Source organism: Neodothiora populina (assembly GCF_041146345.1).
Source record: "Neodothiora populina strain CPC 39397 chromosome Unknown canker_contig_14, whole genome shotgun sequence".
Classification (NCBI taxonomy): Eukaryota; Fungi; Ascomycota; class Dothideomycetes; order Dothideales; family Dothioraceae; genus Neodothiora; species Neodothiora populina.
Window position 1 is genome coordinate 809,827 of NW_027191408.1, and position 13,120 is coordinate 822,946.

Sequence of the window (13,120 nt, forward strand, 5' to 3'; positions counted from 1 at the left end):
CATCCAATCCAGAGGTTGTGACTTTGAGCTGAATACACGGTGTTGGCCTGCAAGTGACCATATCAATGTGACAAGAATGACACGAGCAGAGACCTGACATTATCCGTGATCCATCGTGGGTACCTTGTACTCCCAAGTATAAACGGTTTCCACTCACGGCCTCGTGAAGAGAAAGGGGACAGGGTCGCCGTCCCCATGTCATGCCAACCCCTATTTCCGATGCGCGACGTACTCGTATAAAATGACTGTGGCCGAATCTTTCTTTTATCCATGCATTGTCAAGATCAGTAAGTTAGCGAATCAGTGAATCAGTGAAGTAGTGGGAGGAAACAAGCAGGTCTCATGTTAAATATACAAACCCACTCATGACTCGTGGGTGCCCGGTTAGCAATATACACTACACTACGAGCATTTGAGTAATCACTTGCTCGTTACATGAAGCGAAACAACAAGATAAAAAAAAACAAGAACAGTGCAGTACGAAAAGTTCTGTATTGCAGTTGAAGTATGCTTGTGTTACTTGCTGTGTGCATATATCGATCGAAAGCGAAGAGGGCATGGTCGCGGAGTTTCTTGTGCTGTTGTTTATGGATTTCTAGGCTGGAGGGCTTTCTTCTGGCTTCCGTCTGGTCATGTGTTGGGGAAGGTGGCATCTAGTGTATAGTGTGTGTTATATTACATGTGTATGCTGGTACTTTCTAGCTAGATACGGTGTGGTCGGGTCTTGATTCTCATGAAAGAAGAAACCATCAGAGTACAGGGTATGAAGAGGGCCCCGTCTCTTATATCTTTACTTCTTGTTCATCTCGGAAAAGAACGGAAAAAGAGAAAAGAAAGAAAAAGAGTCTCCGGATCAAGAAAGATTGATCTTCGTCCCATTACCCGGCAGCTTAGCCCTAAGCACAGCACCGGGATGAACTCTACCATCGACCCCAAAGTTCCAATCAGGCTGAAACGGCAGCTGGTTGATGTTCATATAGATGTATCCGTCGGCGCCGACAGTGGCGCCATCAGGCCATAAGATCCTCGGATCCCGGACGAACGAGTGCGTCTGGCCGTCCGATGGGTCGAAGTAGTAGATCGCGTTGCTCGAGGGCATGCATTGGTAGATTTTGCCCGAGGTGTCGCCTTCGAACCCGTTTGCGTTGCCGCCGCGTTGGCCGTGCGACGAGACGTTCGAGTGCGCCCAGAGATCTGCTAAGGGGTTCGAGTCTCGCTCGCGGAGATTGGCTGTCGGGACGCTGTAGAGAGTGTTGGTTGTCAGTGGGGAGTAGTAGATTGTTTTGCCGTCTGGGGAGATCTGTATTCCGTCGAGGCCTTCTTGTTGCCACTGAACTGGTTGACCAAGCTGGCGGAAGTAGAATGGGTTGCCGAAATAGGAGGGAACATCTTGGGGCCCGCGGAGCACGGAGGGGTCTTGACTTAATCGACGCCATGAGTCGCCTGTCCCAAGATCGAGCATGATGAAGCCTGGTCGGCCTTCGTTGGAGCTGTCGACTAGGTAGGCAATACCGTTACCACTTGTTCCTGTGACGTTTGGGCGGAGGTCGAAGCGGAGATCATTCAAGTATGAGTCCGGGTAGTGCACCGTCGACGGCAAAGTGTGAGTTTCGTAGATTGTGTCGTTACTCAAAGAGATGGCGATCAGCTTGGGCCCACCAGGTTGCGCATATGGCATGCTGGGGTTACCATCCGCATCATGAACCGTTGGGCGACCAGTATCAAGAACCCAGAGAGTCTCTGGTCTGTTGCCGTTGCGAGTTGCTGGTGTGATGTAGAGAGCCTGTACGCTGACAAAAGCACTCGCATTACCACTGCCGAAAGCAATGCCATTCCACGTGACATTGAGCATATCAGGAGGCAAGTTCAATGCGGAAGATGGATATGGTCTCTCGGCAGTCTTGTTGACGACCTCGCCGAGAGTATATTCATAGTCTCCTCTGGTGTACGAGACAAAGAAGCGGCCGGTAGAAGATATGGCAAGACCAATGGGCCATTGGTCTTGATAGTAATGAAACTCTTCTATCGCCGGACCGGTCGTCCCATTATCGATGCGAAGGGTAGTGTTCTGGGGAGTAGCATACGTGATGTTCTGGATCTGAGCTAGGGCTGAAGCAGCCAATGCTTGCAATATCAAAATTGACTTCATACTGTATCTACCGTGCCACCTTTGAGTATTTTTTGTGATAACAAAACCCTACTGGCAAAGCATCGATGCTGGGCATCTGAGATATAAGGACAATGGCGGCATCTCGAACAACAAGTGCGTCATTACTGCGGTGATCCCAGCCGTTCCAAATCACAAACGGGAGACGTGTCTTGCATTGTGATGACCTTCTTCGGAAATGGAAAAGTAAGTGACGTGTTGAAGTATGCAAAACTGCGGAGATGCACTGTGATGTTGCCATTGGAGCATGTCACTCCACACGCCAAGGTTTGAGATTCTTACATGATTATAAGCTTTCATTTGCCGATCGACGCAGCGTGTGTATCGAATGTGTCCCGTCATAGCCGGAGTTGGAAAGTGGGGATGGAAGTGAGTGAAGCGTTACAACCAACCACAGGTTTACTGCGTTTGAAGTAAAGCACAATCCTGCAGTCGGCAATATACTGTGAGCGCTCTGTATTCACCAATGCTAAGACAGGCGATGAGAGATGTGAAACAACATATTTCGAACCTTGTATACGGAATTTTTTATCTGTTCGATTAAGATACACCAAAACTGCAATTTTACACCTGCTCGTTGACGAATAGTCCAGCCATTCCCATACCGGTACCAATGCACATACTGGTAAGCAGAATCTTCTTCTTCTGCCTCCTGCACTCACTCAATCCCGTGACAATCTGTCTTGCTCCAGTAGCTCCAAGCGGATGCCCAAGAGCGATAGCACCTCCACGAGGGTTCATCTTCGCATGGTCAAGCTTCAAGGTATCCTTGCAATATACCGCCATGCTCGCAAAAGCTTCATTCAACTCAATGACGTCAATGTCGTCGAGGGTGAGCTGGTACTTCGACAATAGCTTGGGAATAGCAATGCTGGGGCCGATACCCATGATTCTAGGTGCTAGTCCGGCAACGGTAGCACCGACATATTTGGCCACGATTGGTTGGTTCAACTCAAGGGCCTTTGATCGCTTCATCAACAACACTGCGGCTGCGCCGTCTGTGACCTGACTCGAGTTACCGCCGGTGCTGCGATCACCAAAGTCGGGGAAAGCAGGTCTGATCTTTGAGAGGCTCTCGAAAGTAGTACCGTGACGAGGACCTTCGTCCTGGGTGACTGTAACGCTCTTCTCCTCGCCCGTCTTCAGATCCTTGACTGTGACAGTAATGGGCGTGATTTCATCGGCGAACCAACCAGCCTTCTGTGCCACCTCTGCTCTGCGGAAGGACTCGGCAGCGTATCTGTCCTGAGCTTCACGAGAGATGTTGAAGTCCTTGCCGACGTTCTCCGACGTCTGACCCATAGGCTGCAAGCAGTCGACAGCCTCTTGGCTAGCGCTCAAGACATCATCTGCAAAGGGGCGAGTGAGCCTGTCGCCGCCGTCTGACATGGACTCTGCGCCAATGGCGATGCCAATCTCAATTGCACCAGTCTGGATCTGAGCTGCGATATCTTGTGTGGCTTTCAAGCCAGAACTGCAGAAGCGATTCGTAGAGTAGGCAGCGGTCGTGTTGGGGAATCCTGCGGCAAGACATGCAGCACGAACATAATAGGCAGCCTTGGCGTCCGAGACATTTCCAAGGCAGATGTCCTCTACCATCTGCGGGTCAATCCTGGATTTCTGTGGACGAGTCAGCAGAGATACCAGTGGCGTGCATAGGACACAAGTGCTTACCCGCAAGACCTGCTCGAGTGTTTTGTACACCAGTGATTCGAGGTGAGTGTCCTTGAAGCCTCCCTTCCTCGCCTTTGTGAGTGGCGTGCGTATAGCGAGCGTAATCACAATATCATCCGGGTTCTGCTGGGTGCTATTCGAAGCATAACATCAGGACCTGGGGCATAATGCGGGGTAGTCTGGACATGAAGATGACTTACATTGTGTCCAGTGGGCTGCTCTTGCCAGGTGTGATGTGGCGGAGCACGGAGCTAAGTCTTTCTGCAGCCATTGTGTAGTCTTTGATTATCTCGAGAGCAAAAGGTGTGTGGTTGAGTGATTGCTTGTGGCCGAAGGGGCGATGAGGTTCAAGTATCATTCATGCGGAGGAAGTCATAAGCCCGCAGAGGAGCATCGCCGAGGCAGTCGGTGACTCTGAAGGTGCGTGCTTCAACCTGGGGAAGGCAGCTCCGAGCCGAGGCACGGAAGTCATCGCTGCCAAGCTCTTCTCTGTTCCTAAGCATCCAGTAATTATTGTATACCAAGGTACACGACATACAGTAACTGTTGCATCCTCTAGAAAGTGAATTGTTCTGTACTGGTAGGCCTAAAATCGATTGGTTTCCTGCAGGTCGGCTCGGCATGCTATGCTCGGAGAGGAACATCCCAATCACACTTCGGATGGGATAATAAGTACTGTATACTTAAAAAGGCCGTGATATAATACATTTGGGGGTATCAATACATTGAAGTCATGTCGTGCTGGTCTGGCGTCATGCGTGATCCGCCCAGACGTCAACGCTTCCTCTTTGCTCTGCCCTTTGGCGGCTTGCTGCGCGTCGACGCTCGCGATCTTCCCTTGGGCGCAGGCGTTCCGCTAGCAGTACTACCTGCTACGCTTTCCTCTGCGCTCTCCTCTGCCTCTTCTTCGTCTGGCGCGTCTTCCTCGGGGTCCACACTATCAGCCACCCGACTCGATCGCCGCGTTGCGGCCCCGGAAGCGCTCGCTCGTGAGACGGCTTTGGGTTTGCCTTTTGCAGAGCCTGCGGTGGCAGTGGCAGGCTTGGCACGTCTGGAGGGTGTAGGTTTTTCTTTGCTGAGCGCAAGGTCGAACGAAGGTGTGAACCTGACCGGCGGACTCTCTGCTCTGGCGGCCAGCTCTTCTACAGCGACCGAGCTGTCCTCCCTGTTGCTGTGGTCATCATCGTCGGTAGGAAATCGCTGTTTCCACATGAGCACTCCAAACTGGTCTTCCGGCAGCTCAAAGTCCTCCTCGACCATGCCTTCCTCGTCGTCGCCTTCTCCACCTAATTCGTCGACCTCGTCATCGTCATCCTCAGGGCTCCAGGGCAGCGCGTGGGCGTTTTCGCGCTCATCGAGAGCGTCCAGGTCATACAGAGTGCGTAATTTCGCCCATATGTTCGGGATGCGCGTGTGAGGCGCGCTGGGATGTATGTAGCCGTTGGTGAGCAGATATTGCTGCAACGAGATTATGTGGAAATGCTTGTGTATGCCCGTGGGTTTCCACTTGATCAAGCCTTTGAAGAGGCCGATTTCTTCCTCATCCGTCCACGGATCGGCAACAACCAGCGCGTCGAGCTCCGCTTGCGCATTGGCTTCTCCGTCCTCATGTGATGTTTCTGCAGGAGTCTCTTTCGATGCCGAGGGCGGAGGGATGGGCGACGCGGCGGCAGAGATGCGTGATCTCTTCTTGGGTGGCATGACTGTCCGTGGCGAGCGAGATGTGTGAGAAAGAGAGGGCTGAGCAAAAGCACAAGCTTCTCGACGCGTGTTTGTCGACTGCGCGGATCTGGCTTCCGTCACCCGGCTTGAGAGCAAGAGAGACAGAGCACTCTGGAAGTAATATGGCAATTCAGATGCCGCTGCAGGTAGACATATCACTGTTTCCGAGTCCGGAGATTACCACATGTATGGAGGTACTGGTAGTACCCTGGGTGAGACAGGAAAGAGGCAACTGCACGGTACTTTCTGGAGCCGGGGAGCTGTATCCTACTGTATTGTACCGTACTATACCTGGACAGAGTCAAATACCTTGGGTAAATAGAGCGAGCGGGTATCTGAACCTGATCATCTGCACTTCGCTGCTGATACAATTGAAAGTACAACAATCTGCGACATATGAACTTGGCGCCGGCCGCTCCCGCTGCGGCTAGATGTCCCGGGACCCTAATCTTCCGGCAACCATCTTGCTATGCCATGCCATACCTTATTTCCATAGTACCGTATCTACTTGTATCTTCCGATGCCGACACCATTCCATGCTCTGATCGATCAGCAGCCTCGAGCCTGGTGAAGATAAGCTGTGAGCTGTGAGAGTAGTCTTCATGCACCATGTCAGCCCTAGTAAGCCGTGGTAGAAGATATAAGATCTGACCATGGCAAGTTGACGACGCGCTCGCGGCGAAGAAAGGTGGACGATTGTCAATGGGACAGTGCATACACACACTCACACACACCCCTCATGACATCTCACCCGTCTACATGCATCACGAAAGGCCGACCGCATCGAGACATATTGACAGCCAGACTTACACGCATGAATCCTCCGCCGAGATTCCCCATGGTGATCTCACAGGCCGAGTCTGCACTCGGCCGGGTAAGAGCATGTCTGTCCACTGTGCGTGAACAGCTATTGTCATCATTCCCATATCAATTGCCTCTCTGTCAAGCTTTCCTGTTCTGTCCACTAAACTCCGAACGCCGTGCCTCTCAACCTCTAACATATGTCTGTCAACACCCGTGACTTGAGCGAAAGAAGAGAGAACACAAAAGGAAAGAAAAGTCACCTTATTACAACCTAGCAAGCCGCATGCTGCAAGATATCGTCAAATATCTCGGTGCCCAAAAGAGACGAGACCGACCAGCCCAGAAGATCTACATCATGAACACTCATGCACACACAGCTCCCTGTCTCCCACATCTTCGTCCTCCTATTCTTCCTTGGTATGGACCCAGCAACCAGGTTGAGCAGTAAGACAAACAAGACGTTCCCCAAGTACAGCATAGGGAGGAAGAACGATCGGCTGTGCAGCTAACGGGCGTGGTGCGTGGTCGGGCGGCCGGTCTCCTTTCCTCTGCGTTGCCTCTTTTTCTGACACATACAGCTGCATTGCAGCCCGAGCACAGCACAACACAGCACCGCACAGCACAGCGCTACAAAGCATAAAACGGCGGCATAGGCTTCCCGTGCGTGCATGCATACATAGCGTCATTCCGTCGTGTCTGTCGATTTATGTACTGTACGTACAGTAGTATGCATGTATGTCCAGTGTATGTATGTATCTGTGTAAGTGAGTGAGATAAGGCAGAGTCAGATGCAGGTCCGGTGGTTTACCGAGGCATACGGACGGGGCAACGATCATGCATCGGCCCAGAAGGTCTATAGCATTGTCAGGTAGTGAAGCAACACTGGGTGGTGTGAGTGATTGAGGCCGCACACTTTTCGACTCTCACACTTCAGTCTCAAACTTGTCTGCCTTTCATGACGAATAGACCGTCAGACAGATAGCACAGCACGCACTCCTCCTCCGGAAGCAGCACTACTGTACATGCACAGAAAAAGAAGAAGGAAAGAAGGAAAGGAAAACCAAAAATCCCCACAAGGCTCACATCTGGATCTTGGTTTGCAATTCATTACTACTAAAGTTGCAGCTAACAGGGTAAGAGACACAAACTCTATAATATAAATATAAATCGTACATAAAATAGACACTTCCATCGGCAACAGACACAGTAGATCCATCTTTCAAAAGGGGCAATTGCATCGACTTGCCGGTTTGATCGTCGACCAGCCTATTTGCCGATCTGTGTGTATGCGGTATAGAGCCATCGAGGTCCAAAAGACGACGCGCATGTAATTACTGTAATTCCAATCCAAGTCGATCCGAGAGAGCGAAGAAAGGCTGGCTCGATCTGGGCTTCGTCTTGTCTGTCATGAGGCGAAAAGTCCACGCAATCGAGGTCTAATGGGGCGATGAGAACCTTGGACTATGCGCATTCTTCTTCTTCGGATACTATGCCTTGGCTGCCTACCTAGCAAACAAGCAAACAAAACCACCGTTTCTCATGGGAGATATGGGGAGAATGACGTGTCTGTTCTCAATCAGGGGGATTGGAGAGAAAGGAATAAACGTAATCGTGGATTCAATTGGCTCTGTGACAGTTTGCACCGTCAGGTAGAGTATCGTGTTGTATCATGTCATCCGGACCTCGATCCGGGGCGTTGATTATCGTGACGGAAAAACATACATCGTGGCCAAGTCGGATGTTCCGGTAGCCCTAAGTAGATAGGAAAGAGAAAACCAACAACAGCAGCAGTGACAACAACTCCGGTGATACAATGATACTCCTCACCACCCTGCCCTTAATGCTCCTGTGTCCTTGCGGACGTATCCTTTTAAAATCTTCTAAGTAAAGAAGAGAAAACAGTACTCCCTCCGGATGTAGAGATGGCAAAAAAAAGATGTTACAGACCCAAAACGGATTTTTGTTGATTATTGCAGATTGTCCCCCCCGCTGGGCTGCCGGCTCCTGCTCTACACGAGACTTGCCGGCGGCCCTCTTGTGGATCGACAAATAAAGATAGTAAATCGAGGCATTATGCTTCCACCTGTCGCTCGATGACTCGGTGGAACTGATGATTGGCGTCGATAGTGCCACGGTAGTGTATGCGCGAGTGCTGCGATAGATTGAGCGAGACCGTCGTACATGTAAACAAGGCGTGGCTAGAGTTCGGTTGATGTTATAGGTCTGGATGGCGCGACTTTGATTGGATTTTCGGATGATCGACGCTAGGATTCGTATGCAGCCACCTATGTTTTTGGGGTCAGCGTTCTCCGGTCGATTTCGCAATTTAGATGGACCAACCTATCACGGCTAATGGCATTGGTCTGACTACCCTTATGCCCGCCGGCCCAGGGTTGCCTATGCCTTGCCGGTACACCTCTGACATCTCTTGATCTTGCACTGGGTGCACTCGAATATCACCCAGTGAGGTCCAGAATGACAAGAACTGCAGTTCCACATGATAATCGTCGTATCTGACTTGATCGACTTGAAGCGGTGCTCGCAGTTGCCGGGAAGTGCCATTGTAGAGAGGTCTTAAATCTCGAGTCAAGCAGGTAAGCAGTGGTGTATGTTTTCCCGGAGAGGAGGATAAAAGAGGTGTGATTTTGGTATGTCAAAATGCCTTCACGATATGGAGAAGTTTGCAGAATACGATCAAGCGAGTGTAGAGCCAATTTGAAGAGCTATACGCACAGAGAGCAGGAGTGAGGGAAAGCAAAGGAGAAAGTGGAAATGGGTACGGAAGACGACGCAGTGTATACGTGGGCTGCAGAGAGAAGAGAGATGAGAAAGCGTGATAGAACGATCTGGGATATCTCATCCAATTGGTGGGTGTACCGGGAACTTATATATACATATACAACACAGATAATCCTAGGGGAGTCAAAGAATGTGGTTCGGGGGAGGGGGCAAACCAGACGAGAGGCGATCGTTGCCGCGAGATGTTTGATTGTCATGGAACTTTTCCATCCACAGTGGAATATGAAAATGGAATTTTGCGTGCGCACTTGCTCAAACGGTAGCAAGCCCGAGCCCCAAAAGAGGTTGCAGCGTACGCAAGAAACAGCAACGAGGGTAGCTCTGGTGGAACTGTGCAGCAGGGCGTGCAGACGCCGCATTTCTGCGACTCTGGACGAACTTATGTCACCGTTTGATGGAGGGGGCGTCTTTGCCCAATGCGGAAAGTATCCGAGAGCTTGACAAGAATCGAGGGCTTGCGCTGGAGAGGTCGAGCCATCCCGTAGCCATCCCGTACCCGCGGATGTGGGCGAGTGAACCAGGTAAAGTGCATGTAGCACGGGGCAGTAGTAAACCACCGTGCTGTTTACTTTTGCAGCAAGGACGCACATGCAAATCGAGCGGAAGATCCGTCATCCTTCCTGCTCCACGCTCCTTTCCCTACCTTGTGACTTTAGATGGCGTGGTGTGCGTAAGTGTGTGTGGGTGTGCTCGTGCAGGAGAAAAGAGTTGGGCGTAGCCGGAATCGACGAGCCGGAGCTGCATAGGATCAGCAGGGATATTAATGGCGTGCGCACCGGCATCTGTCTGGCGGCCCGTCGCACGGCAGCATATTTGAGAGATGTAGGCGAATCTTGGGGGGTTTTGTGGCATAGAGGCAAGTCAGATCTCACTCTCCACCCCTGGTCAGATCTGAGACTCGGGACTTGCAGCCCGAGGCAAACATACAGTAGTAGAAAGAAGAAACGCCCCAGAATAACACAAGCCGAGCTTCTTCGTTGTCCGTTCAGCCAACCTTTTAGGTATGTCGAGGTGAAACACTTTTTTTGGTCCTGTTTTTCCATTCCAGGTGAGCCATACCCTACAGCCACCTGCAGCAGGACTTACCCAGTCCCAGGGCGAGAGCAGATCGTCGACCGACCAGGGGCGGTTGCCGTGCGCGTGCCGATACAGCTACATGCATGAAGCCATGAGCGCCAGGCTTGTGGTAATGGCGACCTAGTCGCACACCAAAGCCGATCGCGTTCTTTCTACCACCAGTGTCTAACAGGCGTTTTTGACATGTCACTTTGCGCATCCGTCCATTCCAATGCGATAGCAGCGAGGGGGCCCGCAAGGAAAACTAAACTATGTAAATGGTGAATCTAGGATCACCATGACCTTGTGAGATTGCCACCACTACTTTCCTACCGAGGCCTGTGGCCCGAATCCATCACGCAGAAGCAAGAAGCCCGAGTACCAGGAAACCTTTTGGTTTGACGCATCGGGTGCAACCCTGCGCAAGGACGTACGTTGTGAATTAAGCAAAGAATGGCAACGCAGGGGGTGGGAAACAAAAAAGACTTGATCTTCCCACATCGGCCCATCCTCCCATCGACCTGGTTGTAAGTAACTGTCATGCAGGTGCAAGCCACACCTTATACTGTGCTTGCACACAAGGAAAGACTTGGGTTTCCCTGACCTTATGCGATCTAACTTGCTGCCCTTCGACCTGCTTGCGTGGCTTTATCAAAAGCATGTCATCTTGCATGCGGGAGCTTCCAAGGAAGTGCAATGCAGGACGAGAGAGACCTGTATGTATAGCGCAGGTTCTATTCTCATCCCACACTACACATGCGCACACGCACACACACGCACACCCTCCGGAGACTTTCTTGTTCCCCAGTAGAGTGGCCCAGACAGGTGTATGCTCGTATGCCCATTCGCAACGTTGTACATACATATGAACTATACCAATAGATCTGAGCATGGAAAACTTCGGCCAGTGTTGCTGGAAGGGTGTTTTCCTGATCCACCCGCATGGTGGGCCAAGGGTGACAGATCTAGACAAACGGACGCCGCGCCTGCCTCGCTCCCCCCCCAATGCTTCTGTACAAATACGTGATGCAGAATATTGAAAGAGAAAAAGAATTTGTCAAATCTTTGTGTTTTGTCGCCCTTGCTTGATACTAGCAGAGTGAATCCCCGAGGGCACGCACCGCAGCCAAAACAAGTCCGTAATGCTTGAAAGCTCCTTCGGGGTTTAGAGGGACATCGAACGGCTACACGAGAGGCGTGGCCTGTCGACCCAACTCCCAATGCGTCGGAGCAATGAGTGAACAGCAGTACTGCAGGAACCGGGTCGATCGGCGTGGCTTCCTTTGATAGGTGTTGGCGACATCAATAATGCACCGACGTCCTGGAAATCATCGGAAATCCGCAAACGCTTTGCATGTATGAATTGTCCAAGCAGGTTCACTCACTTTGAATCTCTCAGACTTCCACACGAAAGTGGGCGCAATCACGAGAAGTGCAAAGACTGGAAGTGGAAAGTGGGACGTGTTGAGTATAATAATGGAAAGATAAATCGTCAATAAAGTTTAGGTATCGCTCGCTGCAGGACACTTGAAGGGGCCATTCGGGCGCCGCATTCATCATCTCCCCAAGACTTCATACTGGACTTCCACTGCTTTTCGCACCCCACCAGATGTGCTTCGTCCCCGTCTACCTGGCTACTCATACTTCTAACTTTGAAATTCTTTTGGAATGGCACTTAGTATTTGCACTCAGACCGCTTCAATCAGTCAGCACCGTGGTGCCTTCAATCGCTCATGTGGATTCGCTTGAATAGAGTTGTCATGAGATATACAATCGCTAGAAAGTCAGCGCTTACTGGGCCTTCTTGGCAGCAGCGGGCTGCTGGCCGGAGTAGCGGCTGATGTCAGTAGCATCAGCAGCTTGCTTGACAACGCCCTTGACGCTGGTCCAGCCCTGACGGACAGCAGGAGGCATGTCCTGGCGGTTAGCAATGGCATCACCGCGGGCAGTCAGCTGGTTGACAGCCTGCTGCACAAAGGTGCTCTGGGCGAAGCGAGCTCTCACGAAGACGGTGTAGATGACGAGAAGGATCCAAGAGCCCTTGGTGAAAAGGATGGCGGAGCCGAGCAGACGGAACCACAAAGCAAGCTCGAGGATAGCGACGAGAGTCATGGAGCTATCGTAGTAGTTCTTGACAAAGTTGCCAATGGTGTCGGCAAGAGCAGAAGTCTGCTTCTGGCCAGAGGCAGCTGCTGGCTGGGGCTGAATGGTGGGGAGGAGGTTGGAGCGAGTGTAGGTAGCGACGTGGAAGACTGAGTAGACAGCGAAAGGTAGAATCGCCAATGGGATCTGGCGAGAGAAGAGCCAGACGAGGGCCATGGCTACAGGACACGTGAGCTTGATTGATTTCTCAATATGAGAATATACAAAGAATTGGCTTACCCAGATACTGGACATTCTCGTCGCCAACAATGGCAAGAGCGCCGCCTTGGGGCTTTCCAGAGCGAGCACGTGCACGGAAGCTCTTGAAGACAACGATACCATAAGTGGCAGCGGCAGCGAGGAAAGCAGTGCGGTATGAGAAACGAGCCCACTTGGTGTACGAGTGGAAGGTGATGTATGAGAGAGCATATCTAACAGCACACAGGAGCAGAGTCACATGGCCGACAAACCATGCGAATTGCAGCGTCTGCGCAAGCTGCATGACGCGCTGCTGGAGCGGCATGCTTGCTGGGGGAGGAGGTGCCATGGCTCGTTACTCGTAACTGGGTCGCTGTGGATGAAGCTCAATTAGTAGGGGTAAATGGACGACTCTGTGATTTGAGTTGTTTCTGTGGTGGATGAAGAGTGAAGGAAGCAAGAAAGACAGTTGTCGTCGACTAAGGTCCCTCGGCGCAGTGAGTTGAGTGGGGTCCTGTGGTCAGCGCTCTCTTGGTGGCTGGCGAGCTCGGAAGAGAC

The 13,120-nt window shown here is 51.5% G+C and overlaps 4 protein-coding genes across 4 annotated transcripts; all 4 read right to left on the reverse strand.

Moving 5' to 3' along the window:
- Positions 1–853: 853 nt before the first annotated feature.
- AAFC00_002224 (uncharacterized protein) lies at positions 854–2,149 on the reverse strand (the record flags this gene model as incomplete). The annotated part of the gene is made up of 1 exon (XM_069341515.1): positions 854–2,149. One exon carries the CDS (start codon positions 2,147–2,149, stop codon positions 854–856), a length of 1,296 nt encoding a protein of 431 aa, XP_069201597.1.
- A 582-nt stretch (positions 2,150–2,731) lies between these two features.
- AAFC00_002225 (uncharacterized protein) lies at positions 2,732–4,112 on the reverse strand (the record flags this gene model as incomplete). Its single annotated transcript, XM_069341516.1, has 3 exons — positions 2,732–3,787; positions 3,842–3,974; positions 4,042–4,112. The coding sequence occupies 3 exons, from the start codon at positions 4,110–4,112 to the stop codon at positions 2,732–2,734; spliced, it is 1,260 nt and encodes a 419-aa protein (XP_069201598.1).
- A 503-nt stretch (positions 4,113–4,615) lies between these two features.
- On the reverse strand, positions 4,616–5,542 carry AAFC00_002226 (uncharacterized protein; the record flags this gene model as incomplete). Its single annotated transcript, XM_069341518.1, has 1 exon — positions 4,616–5,542. One exon carries the CDS (start codon positions 5,540–5,542, stop codon positions 4,616–4,618), a length of 927 nt encoding a protein of 308 aa, XP_069201599.1.
- Positions 5,543–12,013: 6,471 nt separating this feature from the next.
- On the reverse strand, positions 12,014–12,911 carry AAFC00_002227 (uncharacterized protein; the record flags this gene model as incomplete). The annotated part of the gene is made up of 2 exons (XM_069341519.1): positions 12,014–12,543; positions 12,605–12,911. The coding sequence occupies 2 exons, from the start codon at positions 12,909–12,911 to the stop codon at positions 12,014–12,016; spliced, it is 837 nt and encodes a 278-aa protein (XP_069201600.1).
- Between the last annotated feature and the right edge of the window lie 209 nt (positions 12,912–13,120).